General features: G+C 41.7%; 1 protein-coding gene across 1 annotated transcript in view; it reads left to right on the forward strand.

Moving 5' to 3' along the window:
- fndc4a (fibronectin type III domain containing 4a) overlaps positions 1-17,390 on the forward strand; it is an 82,790-nt gene that overhangs the window by 23,359 nt on the left and 42,041 nt on the right. The window contains exon 2 of the mRNA XM_060916088.1: positions 10,031-10,146. Coding sequence (XP_060772071.1) covers positions 10,031-10,146 — 116 coding nt within the window. The remainder of the gene's footprint in view (positions 1-10,030; positions 10,147-17,390) is intronic.

Here is a 17,390-nt window from a genome sequence, read left to right on the forward strand (position 1 = left end):
GCTATTTGAAGACAAATGTGTAACAACCTCCATCTTTCAAAAAAATTACAAAAAAGGAGGAGTTGGTAATTAGCTAGTAATATGGGGTCAAGTTCAGATATCATTTTACTTCATAAACAGGAAGGAGACAACCAACTTAAAGTGAACTTCAAGTCAGCTGGAGCCACTGATGGGATTTAGGTTTCCCTGTTATTCCATAAAAAGATTGGTTTATTTTGTGACCAGAGAATTTTCCAAAGAGTGATAAATTTGTAGTTGAGATTGGCTCGAATTCTTCAGGTCAAAGAGGAATAAGAGGTCAAGTCCCCCAGCGAGTGATGTCAAGTGGAAGTTAATGACCTTAAAGATCACATTATTTGTCAGTATTTCAATTGTTGGGTGAAAGTTTATAGAATCAAATCCAAATATTTTAAAGATAAAGCTGTTCAAACCTGTTAAAGGCTTTTTCTGTGTCCAAAGACAGGAAGCTGCATCTAATGATGCTTCTTTGAGATACAGTCTACTCAGCAATGCAACCATTAGGGCTAAACAGGGTACGATTACCATAGATGAAGAAGATTTGTGTGGTAACTGGTTGCTGTTTTCCCTTTAGGCTCTGTCCCCAATAGAGCTTGAAGCCCTGTGGTTCACCCCGAAGCACTTTTGTGGTGACGTTAATGATGTGCAAAGTGTGTGTCCCCTGCTTCATGGATCAAAAGTAATTGGACATAAACTAAATTCCCATTTTTAGCACTTGGTTGCAAATCCACTTGAGTTAAGGACTCTTTCAAGAGTTCACAAAAAGGTTTTCTTAGTAGTTTTGAAATTGCCCCTTCTCACTGTTAACTTTGCACTTTTTTTCTGTAGCCATGGATACATATAATTCTGTATATTAGTTTTGTAGGTGTAGTCAGAAGGAGGAAAAAGGCTCTTGCATGTTCTCAAACTGTGTTAACAGTCTGTCATGTATTCTAATAGAGGCATTGAGGGCTAGTTAATGTCTATTTGCAGGCCACATTTAGTCCTGAGGCTGGACTTTACACACCCCTGATCTAGGTGAACTTTAATCTGTGTTTTCAAGAGCCTCTGAAGCATCCTGTGAGCCAACAAAATCCTAATAGTTGGGACTGTGATTTCTTTGAATAATGAAAACATTTTTAAACACCGGACGTTTATCTCACTCTTTTCCTACTGTTGCTTGGTGTACATCTGTAAAAAGAATAACTGTTTCATTTACCAACATTTCACTAGAGATTTTGTGTGTGTGTGTGTGGGGGGGGGGTGTTTCTCTCTAAGTAATATCTATTTATGCACAGTAAGGCACAGACCTCTTTCTGGCAATAGCATAGTTCCATGAGAACTTCATCATCCATCTTTCAGTTCAGTCATTACCACAACTGGTTGCGCCTGGGACAACCGCGGGTGAAACACTCATATGCCGAGTCTTCTGTTTAGATGAGTCTGGTAAATGGTATACAGTATTCCCTGTTTCTGCAGTTGTAGCGGTCTTTAGTTTGAAAGAAAGAAAGAAAGAAAGAAAGAAAGAAAGAAAGAAAGAAAGAAAGAAAGACACTTATCACTAGTTACAATTCCTCTCTGAGTTGAGATCGGTTGGTGGATCGAGTAAATGGCCATCTCACACTCTCTATTTCTCACTCTCGGTTATGCTTTGCCCTCTGTTGTTTACTTTTTTTAACAAGCCTTTATTTTCTTCCTCTTCCGATTTATCCCATTTTCCTGCCTCTGCATCGAGTTAGTTCTCATTTCCTTTGCCTTACCTTTTCAGTGTGATGTTTCCTGCCCCTCCCCCATATCTCAATCTGTAGAGCAGCGGCCCCCAACCCCCGGGCCGCGGACCGGTACCGGTCCGTGGGTCATTTGGTACCGGGCCACACAGAAAGAATAAATAACCTGCACTATTTCCGTTTCATTCATTATCTGAGTCTGAACGATGTTTGATTTTGAAAAATGACCGGATTCTCTCCGTTACATCCGTCTATAACTCACGCTTGACCAGAGCATGTGAGCGGAGTGGAGCGGCGAGAATTTCGGTCCTCGCTCACGGAGGTGGTCGCTCCGCTCGCTCCCCGCTCAATGTCGCACCATGCCGCTTCGCCTGTTACCGCTCAGCACTCCACCAAGATTGCATCCCGCTCCACTCCACGCTCGCTCAAAAAATATGTGCACGCATGCGCGTAGCGGACGTGGAGCACTTCCCGTATCTCTGCCCTCTGTCCCCCGCGCTTTTTACAGCCATTACAACCACTTAATTAATTTTTAACACGTGGAAACACGTTTTTCCAAGCCGCCTCTAAACGCATCATGAGCAGGCGGAGCGCAGGTGGCAAACAAACACCGCTGTCGTTCATTCTGAGCCACGTTGGGCATGCTTCAGACTCGTGATGTGAGCGGTAACGGGGCGAAACTGGAGCGGGCCATTGCCTCGCTCCATCCTTCCCATCCTTGAAAAAAAAAATCCCACTCCGCGCTCTTTTCAAAATTCGTCCGCTCCACTCACATGCTCTGCTCTTGACGCATGTCAAGACGCTTATCTCAGCGACCAAGAATGTTGGAGAGAGGACATTACTCATGTTATGTTGCTGACGCGATGTTACGAGGATGCTACTAATAAAGTTGCATACGAGTACACAGTGGATTCACGTTTATTACTATATTTAGAAAATACCACAGTTTATCCACCACACTTTAAAGGCTGGTCCGTGAAAATATTGTCTGAGATCAAACCGGTCCGTGCCGCAAAAAAGGTTGGGGACCGCTGCTGTAGAGCACTCACTTTTTCCCAGAAGGGTTAGGGTTTGATCCCAGCATTGGAGTACTTTCTCATTCTGTCTGTTCCCTAACCTCTATAGGGGTGTTCACACGGCAACTTTTACTCCGGTGTAGCACCGGGGCTGCCCCGGTAGAGCGTTCACACGGTACAAAGTTATACCGGTGTCGCCCCTGAAAGCTGCTTAAACCGGTGCAAATCTAACCCTGCTCGGGAGGTGGTTTAAGAAATTTACTCCGGAGTAAATGCTAGTTTGCGGGGCAGCACCGATATAAAATGGGACGTCTGAACGCTACAGGGGTAGACTCGCTACGTGTGAGAAGAGTTGATTACATACGGGCATTGCATAATTTGCATCCTGGTATTTTGTGCTTCCAAAATGGCGAATATCAACAACAACAGAACTGCATGTCTTCCAGTGTTGCCAGATTGGGCGGTTTTAAGTGCATTTTGGCGGATTTGAACATATTTTGGGCTGGAAAACGTCAGCAGTATCTGGCAACACTGGTGTCTTCATCCATGTTGTTTTCCCGGCGCTTGGTGATGCCATGACAACCGGGAAAAGGAAGTACATTTTCACGCATGCACATATTTCATTTCCGCATTATTACTATTGTATAGCACGGTCGCAAAAACTGCCATGTGAACGCAAGTGGGGCTGCACCGGTGCTAACACGCTTCTCTCTAATAAGCAGGTTTGTGACGTGTGAACGCTCCACAAAATTTACACCGGTGTAAGATATATCGCAACAAAATACATCGGTGCAGCATCGATGCAAATATGTGCCGTGTGAACACCCCTTATGTTTTTTGGGTTAACTCTGCCCAGTGGCTCAATGTGTATTTTCCCATTTCACTTCAGAGAACTGCGTTCAATCTCCATGAAGCAAAGCTCTCATATCACTCATTTTTATCTGCTATTGAGCCCATTCTTTGACGTTGTTAAGACACTTGTTCTGATTACAGGACATCTTAAAAACCTGTTACACTCACTCAGTCTGCTTGAATTTTGTTGTCAACAGCATTGGCAGCATCGAAGCAACAAAGTTGTGGCATAACAGGTACATATTCACACATATGAGAGATTCTGATTCATACTTACATTCTAACAATAGCATTTTATCGACCACAGCAGCAGAATCCTGTGTAATTGACCTTGTTTCCAGTGTATAATCGTGAACTGGAAAGAAATATCGGCAGTGTCAGTATTTACTGTCACTCTCCTGACCTCCCGTGGTGTCATTATTGGGGAGTTATTGTGCATCTCGCACTGGCTGTGATTGCCTGCGGTGATGGAATTGGGGTCACAATTAAACATAAAACATTCTTTTTCTAACCATTTGCTGTATTTGCTCTTTGATATGTCCTTCTTGGTGTGACTTACAAAACTAAAAATTACAGCGTTTCAAAAGGAAAATTTCATTAAAACACACGGTCAAAACACTGTATGTTACATAAAGCTGTTACATAATTCAATGAAGTTCTTGCATTTGTTGACATAAGCACATCAGGACTGGGCAAAGAAACACTCTCCTGTTTCAATCGTCCACACAAACATGTACCGTAAAGCCAATTAGTGTGCTGCTTGAAGGAACTGCAGGAAAATACTTGGTTCAGAAGCCTTTTCTGTGTTCACCTACATTCTATATTCTGGCCTCAGAATTAAAGGCATGCTTCCTGGAATTGAATCTGTCACTGTGTGCTGCCCTGCCTAGGAGTTTGCCTTTTGTGAGACTAATTAGCTTGTCAATTGCCTGGTAAATCATGATAGAGCACCCAGCTGCGAAGCTGGAAATAAAGAGAAAACAAGAATCACTGGATAGGATACAGTGTCCAGAATTCAATCAAACTCAATCACAGAATTCATTCAACCAAAAATGCAATATTGAACTGAGTATTTCTCATGAATTGCATTTATTTTCCTGTTCAACCACAGTGGGATGAGCAGTGACTGTTCAAGAATCGATTTTTCACCTTTAAGTCAAGTCAGTTTATTTGCAGAGCACTTTTAACAATAGGCATTGTTGCAAAGCAGCTTTACAGAAAAATATAGATTTTAAATATATGAATTAATAAATCGATCACTAACGAACATCCCTGAGGCAAAGGTAGCAAGGAAAAGCTTCCTGAAACAACATGAGGAAGAAACCTTGAGAGGAACCAGACTCAAAAGGGAACCCATCCTCATTTGGGTGATAACAGATAGCGTGATTATAAATAACTCACTTCTATAAGTGCGTCCTCTACGGTCAAAAAATGCAATTGTGTAAACAGGAAATTCATTATAGTTTTTTATTAAACTCACTATATATTTTATTATAGTCTATTTTGTTGAAGTTATCAACTGTTTATTAATGGAGACTTGAGTGAAAAACTGTTCATGACAACTGGAGTCCAAAAGTCTCATCTCATTATCTCTAGCCACTTTATCCTGTTCTACAGGGTCACAGGCAAGCTGGAGCCTATCCCAGCTAACTACAGGCAAAAGGCAGGGTACACCCTGGACAAGTTGCCAGGTCATCACAGGGCTGACACATAGACAACCATTCACACCTACAGTCAATTTAGAGTCACCAGTCAACCTAACCTGCATGTCTTTGGGGGAAACCGGAGCACCCGGAGAACATGCAAACTCCACACAGAAAGGCCCTCACTGGCCACGGGGCTCGAACCCAGACCTTCTTGCTGCAAGGCGACAGCGCTAACCACTACACCACCATGCCGCCCTAGTCCAAAAGTCATCATGGCAATTGTAGTCCTAAGCCATTGGGCAAAACTGCTTCCACGTGTATCTTTAGGCCACCCATATGGGGCCATCCTCCACTGGAGTGAAGCAATAAGAACCTCAGCCAGAAGTAGCGCATCAGGATGGATCAGGCAGGTCCAGAGTGCAGGAGAGGTCAGTATCACTGGTATCTCAAGAGTGACATAGTGACATGTGTAACTTGACAGGCAGACAGACAGAGAGAGAGATTGATGGGTATACCCATTGTCACATAATGGTTAAGAACAGTGTACAGTTCATATACCATGAGTAGAGAAAAATAAAACGGTGGAATGTTTTGCTGAACCAACTGAGGATGAAATAAAAACTCTACTTGAAAACAAAACCCCCAAATTTATTATCAAGCATTTAAAAGAAACAGAAATAGCTAAAAGAGTATAGTGTCATGCCCCCCCCCCCCCCCCCCCCCAATATCTCCTGTTCCACACTCCAGCCCAACTGGTGGTGATAATGCACCTTTAAGTTGGTTTGCCAACTGCCAAAAAAAGTCTGAAGAAGAAGAAGAAGACCCCAAAAAATACAAAAAAGCAACAAAATATGGAATAAAAGTATTTGAAGTCAAGAACGTATCTTTTTTTTCAAGAATTATTCATCTCATCTCATTATCTCTAGCCGCTTTATCCTTCTACAGGGTCGCAGGCAAGCTGGAGCCTATCCCAGCTGACTACGGGCGAAAGGCGGGGTACACCCTGGACAAGTCGCCAGGTCATCACAGGGCTGACACATAGACACAGACAACCATTCACACTCACATTCACACCTACGGTCAATTTAGAGTCACCAATTAACCTAACCTGCATGTCTTTGGACTGTGGGGGAAACCGGAGCACCCGGAGGAAACCCACGCGGACACGGGGAGAACATGCAAACTCCACACAGAAAGGCCCTCGCCGGCCCCGGGGCTCGAACCCAGGACCTTCTTGCTGTGAGGCGACAGCGCTAACCACTACACCACCGTGCCGCCCAGAAATAGAAATAGCTAAATAAAACAAATAGTGTCTCCTCCCCCCCCATATCTCCTGTTCCACACTCTAGCCCAGTTGGTGGCTGTAATGCACCTGGTTTGCCAACCGCCAAAAAACAAAGAAAGTGATGGCGTGTGTTGCTGAACCAACCAAGGATGAAATAAAAACTCTAGCTGAAAACAAAACCACAAAAAATACAAAAATAGCAACAAAATATGGAATGAATGTATTTGATGGTAAGAATGTATCTTTTTATTTTTGAGAATTATTATTATTATTATTATTATTATCAGGACTGTGAAATAGAAATGACAAAATCCGAGGAAACAATTTTAGCAGGGGGTCTGGGGGGCGCAGCTCCCCAGGAGCCATGGGCCTGGGGGCCGCAGGGCCCCAGAAGCTGAACATATTTTGTGTATATTGATAGATTTGAAGCATCTCCTGAAAGCAAATATTTTCTCAACCATGCCATTTAATTTGAACTGTTATTATTATGTTGAAATAATACAATTTGAACTGATTTACCTTTTAACTGATAAGGGTTCACTTGAAGAATGAAAATATATCAATAACGTACCTCATATTGTAAATTCACTTATATTCTTGTGTCGATTTGTATCAATTCATTGGGTGCCATAATGTCTTTTCCAGGGGGGAAATTCTAGACTGACTATTAAATAATAGTCACTAATGTTCTTGTTTTTGAACTGATTCAATACCAAAATGTCTTTCGTGTTCATGTTAGACAGATTCTAGTCAAAAACTATATACAACTATTTACAAGTCAATATTTATATTTATTTCCTTTTCTTTGTTAGCAGTTTCTTCAGCTTAGAAAGCCTACTCTTTTCTTTCTGACTTTCTATATGGCTTTTCCTTGCTCTTTTGGTCCCTCTTTCATTACATATTCATGATAACAATGAACATTATGAACAATAACATAAGTTAAAACTACATAAATAATAAATGTGAACAAGATGGTCTACCTGGTAATCTATAGTTCAACAGCTTCAATTTCACCAATTCTACATGTTTTTTTTTCCTTTAACATGGTCAACCAAACGTGTTCTTCCACCAGAACCGTACTTCACATCCTGATGGCACAAGATGCAGTAAGCTTTCCCTGGTTCTTTTATCTTCCGTATGTGCTCATGGAGATATTCACTACCGGCTTTAAACTCCAGCCATCGCCAATTCCATGGATTTTTGATGCTGTTTTCCTTGTCAATGTTTTTGACATCGTCGGTCTCACCGTCCTCCCTCTGAACGATGTCCCTCCGTGACGCGGACATACCGCGAAATTCTCCTTTTCAAAACCGTTGATATCGAAAGCGTGTTTAAAGAGCACAATGGTAAAACGAAAAGAAAACAAGATTCGCGCCATGGTTTGTAAGCATGGGACAAATGCCATAAACTGGTCTGTCATTGTCGCAAAAGAAAAAAAAAGATACCAAAAAAATTACAATGTCGTTACAGAAAGAACAATTTGTGGTAGGCTCTTTCCCAGACTCGCCGGCTCGGTGACACTCACTGTACGAGACTACTAGCGGTCGGTAGACAACAACCCCTACCCCCCTAGTCTGGCTAACGCGACTTCAAAGCTCTGCGAGCATTTGGTCTGGCAAAGATATTAAGCCCAACCGTTTCCCAAAGTGCGTGGTTGACCCGCCTCCCTGAAATGCCTCAGTTTGCTACTGGTCGAAGCCAGAAAAGGCTGTGACGAAGCTTAAACCAATCACATCACTCTTTCCTCTGACGTATGTGACGTGACGGAAACTGCTTGAGTAACAGGAAGAAGATAAATACCTCCAGGGCTGCTCTTTGCTCCGTTTTCAATGAGAACTTCTCGTTGAATGCTTTCAATACAGCATCTACCGTTGTGTCAAAGGCTTGCCACTGCTCCATGTTCGTAATGTTTCTAGTGAATGAAGCGCTTCCGGCATAGATTCTGTAAACAATCTATGGCTTCCGGTCGCAGTTCTACTACGTCACTGCCTTGAACACGCCTCTACCCAGGGCCGTTGGAGATGCTCAAAGTTGATTGGCTCCCGATTTTTCGGGAGCTTGGAAGAGCTGGAGATAGCTTGCCTTGCCAGACTAAGCTCGCAACAGGCCCTCGTGTTGCGTCACACGTAGGATGGGCGGGCCCAGGCTACTACCCCCCCCCCCCCCCCCCCCCAATTTGTTATTGCAAAATTAGATGATTTACTAAAATTATATTTTTGGTGGCCAAATTCGCGGAATTCCGCGGATTTTTCACAGCCCTGTATTATCGCATTTTTCACAAATGGCTGCTGTCATTTCACTGATTTATTTACATCCTAAGCAGAAATTATTTTGTCGGACATTTTGTATAAATTTTTTATTTATCAAATTTGCAAAAAATTAAAATAAAAATGCACTGTTTCTCAAAATCCAGTGAGTGTAGATAGAATAAAACAGCTATTCCACTCAATCTCGCTGTACATGGCTTATAGCCAACTTGGTGCTGCATGGTTCGTTGGCTATCAGCTCATGTACGACTCGATTTTGTGGAATAATTACTTTTTATATATATATATGTGTGTGTGTGTGTGTGTGTGTGTGTGTGTGTGTGTGTGTATGTATATATATATATATATATATATATATATATATATATATATATATACACAGTACTGTGCAAAAGTCTTAGGCCCCCTATTTTTTTTCATACAAACTTTGTTATAGATTTCTATTTTATGACTTTTACATTACTGTGTCAGTACAAAAACATTTTAGAGTTCCAAACGTTCATTTTCCAGCACAAAATTAAATGTTACAGAAAAAAATTATATCTGAGCAGCATATTACATGAGAGCACTTTTCAGATGAAAAAAGAAAACATAAAGAAGGCTACTGGGTTTTGGTGCAAAATTAAGGAACAAGTGTGACAGTGTCTAGAAGAACTGTGGCTGGTTCTGTAAGCTGCTCAGTAAAACCTACAGCTCATTTCCTTATCAAACCGCACTCGTTGTACCTTAGACTACTATTGCTTTTTAAAGCAAAGGGTCATCTCACACCAAATATTGACTTTGTTTAAGTTATTATGGCTTACTGCTGTTTATAGTATTTTTTTTAATGTTGAAACATTTTATTTCATTATTTTTTAAGCCATTTCTGGTCTACAGCATTTCTTCACATGTGCCTAAGACTATTGCACAGTACTCGCTCTCTCTTTATATATATATATATATATATATATATATATATATATATATATATATATATATATATATTGCAAGTCATTTCGAGCATTTAATTATGTATCCACCACTCAGCTCTCCTGCAGATGAATGTGTGCAGCTCAGTGTCAGTGCTGTCAACTCTTAATAATAGATTATGCAATTACTGAATGAAATGAGGGGTATAACATTTCATAGATATCGTGCTTTCCATGCCGTGCATTTCAGTCAAAGTTAAGGTGACAATGGCATTGGTTTGAATTTGTTTGAGTGGACAAATGAATAAAGTGTAAATCTCCCTATTTTGTAGACCGCCCACCTGCTCCAGTCAACGTGTCAGTCATGAATCTGAGAGCTGATTCAGCCACAGTGACCTGGGAAGTTCCAGAGGGGGACATCATTATTGGCTTCTCAGTCCTACAGCAGGTAAATACTGTATCACTTTCCTAAAGTTTTCCATCCACTGTTAATTTTGTCAGCAAAAATTTTGACAATAAGTGTTCATTGATGACCTTTTATTTCATGACTAAATTATAACATAAATGGAAAAAAAGAAAAAATATTTGCCAATAAAAACTACAGCGAAATCTCTGTTCATTATGCTCTGACGAGTAAAGGCAAGCCAAGGCAAGGCAAGTTTATTTATATAGCGCATTTCATACACAGTGGCAGTTCAATGTGCTTTACAGAGGTAAAAGCAAAACAGTAAACAATAGAAAATAAAATTACATAAAATAAAGGGGGAAGAAGAGAGAAAGTTCAGTAAAAACAGCAGAATAAAATGGAATAAAAGTTAAGTAAAGTTTAAGACATGCAAAGACTGTAAAAGTTAAGTAAAGTTTAAAGCATGTAAAGATGATGACATTTATCAGTTAGCAGAAAGCATCTGAGAACAGCTTGGTCTTTAGTCTAGATTTGGAGCTGCCAACAGCAGGAGCATTTTTGATGTCCTCTGGGAGTTGGTTCCATAGCTGTACTGCATAGTAGCTAAAAGCTGCTTCACCACACTTTGTTTTAACAACAGGTTTTACCAGTAAATTTTGCTGCTGCGATCTGGTAGATCTGATTGGGTTAGGCCACTGCAACATATCAGAGAGGTAATTGGGCCCTGTACCATTTAGAGATTTGTACACCAGCAGCAATGCTTTAAAGTCAATTCTGTAGCTTACTGGAAGCCAGTGAAGGGACCTAAAGACAAAAGGAAATAGCTGGCTGGGTTCGGGCAGACAACCTAACTTACTTCTCAAGGGAATTTTTACAGTCAGGAGAAATATCCTTCAACAAAATCCATTGCATTATGTTACCTCCTCACCTTCCCTGTTTCGCGTTCCTGATCATAGTTGGGAACCCGGGGAATCGGACTCACTCGGCTTTCACAATGCTCCTGAATTCTAACTGGTATATGAGTCAGGACACACACACAGTGTTGGTCTGAACAAAGTAACAGCTTTACATGAAAGTAGTGGTTATTACCATCGCAGTGTACAAAATGACATCTTCACTCAGTAACTAGCAAAACAGTAACAGTGGCTAACTCCACATAACTTCTGCATAGCAACACCAGTTGCATACTGAGACAAAAAAAGAAAAAAAAAATGCCATCCAGCAGGGCCCCTCTTGCCCATCTTAAAGCTGCAGGGCACATTTTAGAACTGGCATCATGAAACTGTCTGAAAAACTTGTGACTAAAATATTGACTAAAATTAGACTAAAATTAAAAATAAGACAACAAAAATGACTAAAATGTAACATACATTCTTATAATAATAATAATAATAATTCTTGTGTAAGGACATTGTAAACTGCGAAATAAATTGCTGATCATGGCCATGAAAATGACACTCACTTGTTCTCTTGCAAGATAACACACAATAAATGTATACACTATTTGGCCAAAAGTATGTGGACACATGACCATCACATCCAGATGTGCTTGTTGAGGTCACGGTTCTGGGCGGGCCATTTAAGTTCATCCACTCCAACCTTGTGCAAAAGGGCATTGTTATGCTGGAACATGTTTAGGCCCTTTATTCCAGTGAAGCGAAATTGTAATACTATAGCATGCAAGACATTCCAGACAATTGTGTGTTTCCGATTTTGTGTCAACAGTTTGGGGATGAACCTCATGTGTGTCCATACACCTTTGGTCATATAATGCACATATTCTAATATCTACCTATTTACAGATCCTTTAGTTTAATGTCTGTGTCCCAGTAAATCAACCTGTAGATTTAACCAGGTTTGCTAGTTCAAACTGAAGCTTACAACTTATAAATTCACATCTCCTAAAACATATAGAACTTTTTAAACCATTTTAAACATTCTCATCTCATTATCTCCAGCCGCTTTATCCTGTTCTACAGGGTCGCAGGCAAGCTGGAGCCTATCCCAGCTGACTACGGGCGAAAGGTGGGGTACACCCTGGACAAGTCGCCAGGTCATCACAGGGCTGACACATAGACACAGACAACCATTCACACTCACATTCACACCTACGGTCAATTTAGAGTCACCAGTTAACCTAACTTGCATGTCTTTGGACTGTGGGGGAAACCGGAGCACCCGGAGGAAACCCACACGGGGAGAACATGCAAACTCCGCACAGAAAGGCCCTCGCCGGCCACGGGGCTCAAACCCGGACCTTCTTGCTGTGAGGCGACAGCGCTAACCACTACACCACCGTGCCGCCCCCCATTTTAAACAAAGCTGTTCAATTTAAAAGATGCATTTTAGTGTGTTAGTTACATGATGCTGTGCTTTGTAGTTTGTAAGAGCAATTCACGGATAGCAAAGCAGTAGCTTTGGGCTTCTTCCATCTTGTCTGGGCTACTCATACTGTATGAGGCAGCAGCATGATACTACTAGTATTGCAATATTGGCAGCTCTGTCATACCAGGGCTTCCCCCAAAGCGCGGATATGTGGCGCTCTGCTGTGCTGTGTAACATCAGCGTCACGCTGTCACTTGCACACCAAAAAAAAAAAAATCAGTACCATAAATGGAACAATGCAGAGTACTTTCTGCATGTAAATATCTCCTATTCCCCTCTGAAAATGAGTAATAACTATAAAAATAGGAAGATATTGTAATTATATACTGTAGGTCTAAACTATCCTGGTGCTCAACCCAGAAGTGAAAATAAAGGGTTTCGCTGCGTTCACTGACTTCCATTCACAACCATACATAAAACCACATTCCAGGTGCTGGTTGTTAGATGGCGCTGTTGCATGATTTGACCTCAATTCTGTTCCTGGCATCTTGGAATTGTAAAATGAAGAGGTGTGCTATGAAGTGTTTTCATTCCAAACCTAATTTTGCCCTTTAAAGTATGCCGTTGCATATTTGACAAGGTAAATTAAAAAAAGCAAATTTAATAATCAGCCCTAGATGCCACTAGAATTCACCATTTGAAGTTTCTAATTCCAAAATTTTCTGGGGGAGCATGCCCCCGGACCTCCTAACAGCCTTAGGCCGGGCTCCACATTAGTAGCATTGCTCTGGTGTGGGTTTCCCAAAAGCTTCTAAACGATAAGAGCATTTTATCTAGGACAGAGAGTGTTCATTGTGCTATTCGCTCTACCATTTAACAATGATCTTTGTGCTACTATGCTTTTGGGAAACTCAGGCTTGATATATTTTTTTCTGGAGAAAGCCCTGCATACATATGGCCACTCCCTCTTAACCCCTTCAATGCCCTTGGACGAGTCACGTACGTCATGAAATCTTTTAACGCTGTGCCTTATGACGTGCACTACTCGTCATAAACACCTCTTTTAATGTACCTTACATGGCACATTACTTTTACTTCACAGTGGCATGCTACTAAGGCTACGTTTACATTACGTCGAATCAGCGGATCATCAGATTAACGTTCTTAAAACGATTCGCGTTTACACTAAAACCGTTAGCCGTGCACACAGCAACACCAATACGCGGATACGCTCGGCTCCGCAGGCATCCTGCGCTCCAAATCACTCCGCCCTGAACAGCGAGTGCCCTCTGGAGGGTGCGCACTCCGGCCCTGCGCAGCTCACAGAGCGCGCGAGTGAAGTGAACAAGCCACGATTCGGGACTGAGCCGCTGTGTGTGAGATCCCAGCGCATATCACTTATTACTTGCAAGTGGAAGGATGGCAAGCCTAAAGACAATCATAACTACACAATGGGCAGTATTTGCATCAGTATTTGCAGTATTTTCATACTTTTATACTCTTTAATGAAAGGTGATACAAGGCGGAAGTCTGCGCCGTTTTTCAGCAGTCGCGTCACATGACCAACGCCAGCGAATCAGGAAGGTGGATGTCACAGTGACGTTGTCCAATGAGACGCCAGCTAGAGCTCAGCACAGCGTATTCGCGTATTCTCAATGTTTACACAGCACCGGAGCTGATACGATCTAGATTGAATACGTGGACGCTGGCGGATTCCCGTTTCCCCGCTTTTTCAGGGGGGTTAATGTAAACGGACAGTGCATCCGCGAAGAAAACGAGACAGATACGGTCTAGTGTAAACGTAGCCTAAGAGTTGGCCTACTGGTTAGCGTGTCCACTGCTCAATTGGGAGATCACGAGTTCTATTCATGGTTGGGTCATACCAAAGACCATCATAAAAATGGTACCCAATTACTTGGTGTACATTGTGTTTTCAAGTACTAGTAATTCATGTTTATGGACAGGTTCTCATTGACAAGTCCTGTTGTCTTGGGGATGTTTTTGATTACTAAAGTTATTTTTACTCTACAACAGTGTTTTTTGTGATTCTTCTATACAAATATTAAAAATATAAAAGTTCTGAACAAGTGAGAGAAAGATTATCAAAATATCCCAATTTTGACCTATTTTTGTCCGATATGCCCGGCACATTACAATTAATTAGGGATGACAGCTAAGGGGTTAAAAGAAAAAACATCGCGCAAACATCTGACTGTCCATTTGAAAACCAAGTGGCAATTCCTAGGATACGGATATCAGACTGATCAAGTATGTAAATGCATTCAGTTACATTCTTCTCTACTTAAGAAATCGATTCAACTATGTAACAACTCGTGTAGTAAACTTGCCAGTATTAAGCACTATGAATATTACTTAACGTTGCTTTTGCATTTTGAGTTTGTTTGTTATATGTTGCATTTGGGGGCGGCACGGTGGTGTAGTGGTTAGCGCTGTCGCCTCACAGCAAGAAGGTCCGGGTTCGAGCCCTGTGGCCAGCGAGGGCCTTTCTGTGCGGAGTTTGCATGCTCTCCCCGTGTCCGCGTGGGTTTCCTCCGGGTGCTCCGGTTTCCCCCACAGTCCAAAGACATGCAGGTTAGGTTAACTGGTGACTCTAAATTGACCGTAGGTGTGAATGGGTGTCTATGTGTCAGCCCTGTGATGACCTGGCGACTTGTCCAGGGTGTACCCCGCCTTTCGCCCGTAGTCAGCTGGGATAGGCTCCAGCTTGCCTGCGACCCTGTAGAAGGATAAAGCGGCTAGAGATAATGAGATGAGATGTCCAGTAACATGCCAGTATATAAACCGATCAGTGTTTCCTTTTGAAGACTATCTTGTGATTACAGACCTGCATGCTTTACTCAAGTCCTCTTTATACTGTGTAAGCAGCAAATGCATTCTCCATTTAATCAATAACATACTGTATATACCAGCTTGTCATGTTATGAAACAAAGCTCTCTCAACTCCACTAATGGCTTTGCAGATTGGCTTTTTCATTAATGAAGTACCTCCATTAATCCACTCAATGCTGAGAGACAGTGAGTTTGAACTGACATTTCCTGCTCTCATTTACTGAGCTTTGCAACTCACTACTGCACCTGTAAATGTAAGGCATTTAGTTAAATGCACCACTTAACTAAAATAGCCCCATTGTTCTTGTTAGGCTCTCCAACATACTTATGAGTGCCTAGACATGCACTGAAATATGCATGTGAAATATAAGAAAATATATTTTTGTAAACAGCAGCTGAATTGCTGGAAGTAAAGCATAAAAGTATTCCAAACTATTTCTGAGTCTAGTAGCCTAGACGTAGCTCTCGACTTTTCTTCAAGTGTTTATTTTCAATAAAAGTGGAAGGGGGGGGAATCAACAAAGTGGAAATGTGGTCATCAATCAAGTGAGTGGTTTTCCCAATAACATTTAATCTTAGTTAAATCTCATTTAAAACTGTACTAACTCTGAATCAACTCTGTATTGAGTCATCAAATGAATTATCCGTAGATCAGCTTAGACTTACCTCAGGTGTAAATTAAGTTATGAATAAAACTTTACAACAAAAGTCATGTTTCACTATTCATGAACAAGTTTTGCTAAAAGACCATGATTTGCAACCAAGGAGACAGATACGCAATGACAGGAGTGTACACATTACAAGAGTTTGATTACAGTGTCTTGGAAGAGTATTCATCCCCCTTGGTGTTTGTCTTGTTTTATCGCATTACAAGCTGGAATTAAAATGGATTTTTGGAGGGTTGGCACCATTTGATTTACACAACATGCCTGCCACTTTAAAGGTGCAAACTGTTGTTTTTGTTGTTGTTGTTGTTGTTGTTTTTTTACTGTGACACAAACAATAATTAAGATGAAAAAACAGAAATCTGGAGTGTGCATAGGTATTCACCCCCCAAAGTCAATACTTTGTAGAGCAATTACAGCTGCAAGCCCCTTGGGGTATGTGTCTATTAGCTTAGCACATCTAGCCACTGGGATGTTTGCCCATTCCTCAAGGCAAAACTACTCCAACTCCTTCAAGTTAGATGGGTTGCGTTGATGTACAGCAATCTTCAAGTTCTGCCACAGATTCTCAGTTGGATTGAGGTCTGGGCTTTGACTAGGCCATTCCAAGACATTTAAATGTTTCCCTTTAAACCACTCCAGTGTAGCTTTAGCAGTACGTTTAGGGTCGTTGTCCTGCTGGAATGTGAACCTTCATCCCAGTCTCAAACCTCTGGCCGACTCAAACAGGTTTTCCTCCAGAAGTGCCCTGTATTTAGTGCCATCCACCTTTCCTTCAGTCCTGACCAGCTTTCCTGTCCCTACAGATGAAAAGCATCCACACAGCATGATGCTGCCACCACCATGCTTCACTGTAGGAATGGTGTTCTCAGGGTGTTGGGTTTGCGCCACACATGGCATTTCTCATGATGGCCAAAAAGTTAAATTTTCATCTCATCTAACCAGATAATCTTCTTCCATGTATTTGGGGAGTCTGCCACATGCTGTTGGGCAAACTCCAAATGTATCTTCTGTTTTTTTTCTTTAAGCATTGGCTTTTTTTCTGGCCACTCTTCCATAAAGCCCTGCTCTGTGGAGTGTACGGCTTAAATTGGTCCTATGGACAGATACTCCCATCTCTGCTGTGGATTTTTGCAGCTCCTTCAGTGGTATCTTTGGTGTCTTTGTTGCATCTCTGATTAATGCCCTCCTTGCCCGGTCTGTGAGTTTTGGTGGATGGCCTTCTCTTGTCAGGTTTGTAGTGGTGCCATATTCTTTCCATTTTGCTATAATGGATTTAATGGTGCTCCCTGGGATATTCAAAGTCTGGGATATTTTTTATAACCCAACCCTGATCTATACTAGGGTGACCAGATTTCCCTAGTCTGAAACCGGGACACTTTTGCGCGCGACCATGCTCGTGCATGCACACCTTATTTTTACGTAAACGTGACACTCAGAGAGGTG

This window comes from Neoarius graeffei, chromosome 3 (genome assembly GCF_027579695.1).
Source record: "Neoarius graeffei isolate fNeoGra1 chromosome 3, fNeoGra1.pri, whole genome shotgun sequence".
Classification (NCBI taxonomy): domain Eukaryota; kingdom Metazoa; phylum Chordata; class Actinopteri; order Siluriformes; family Ariidae; genus Neoarius; species Neoarius graeffei.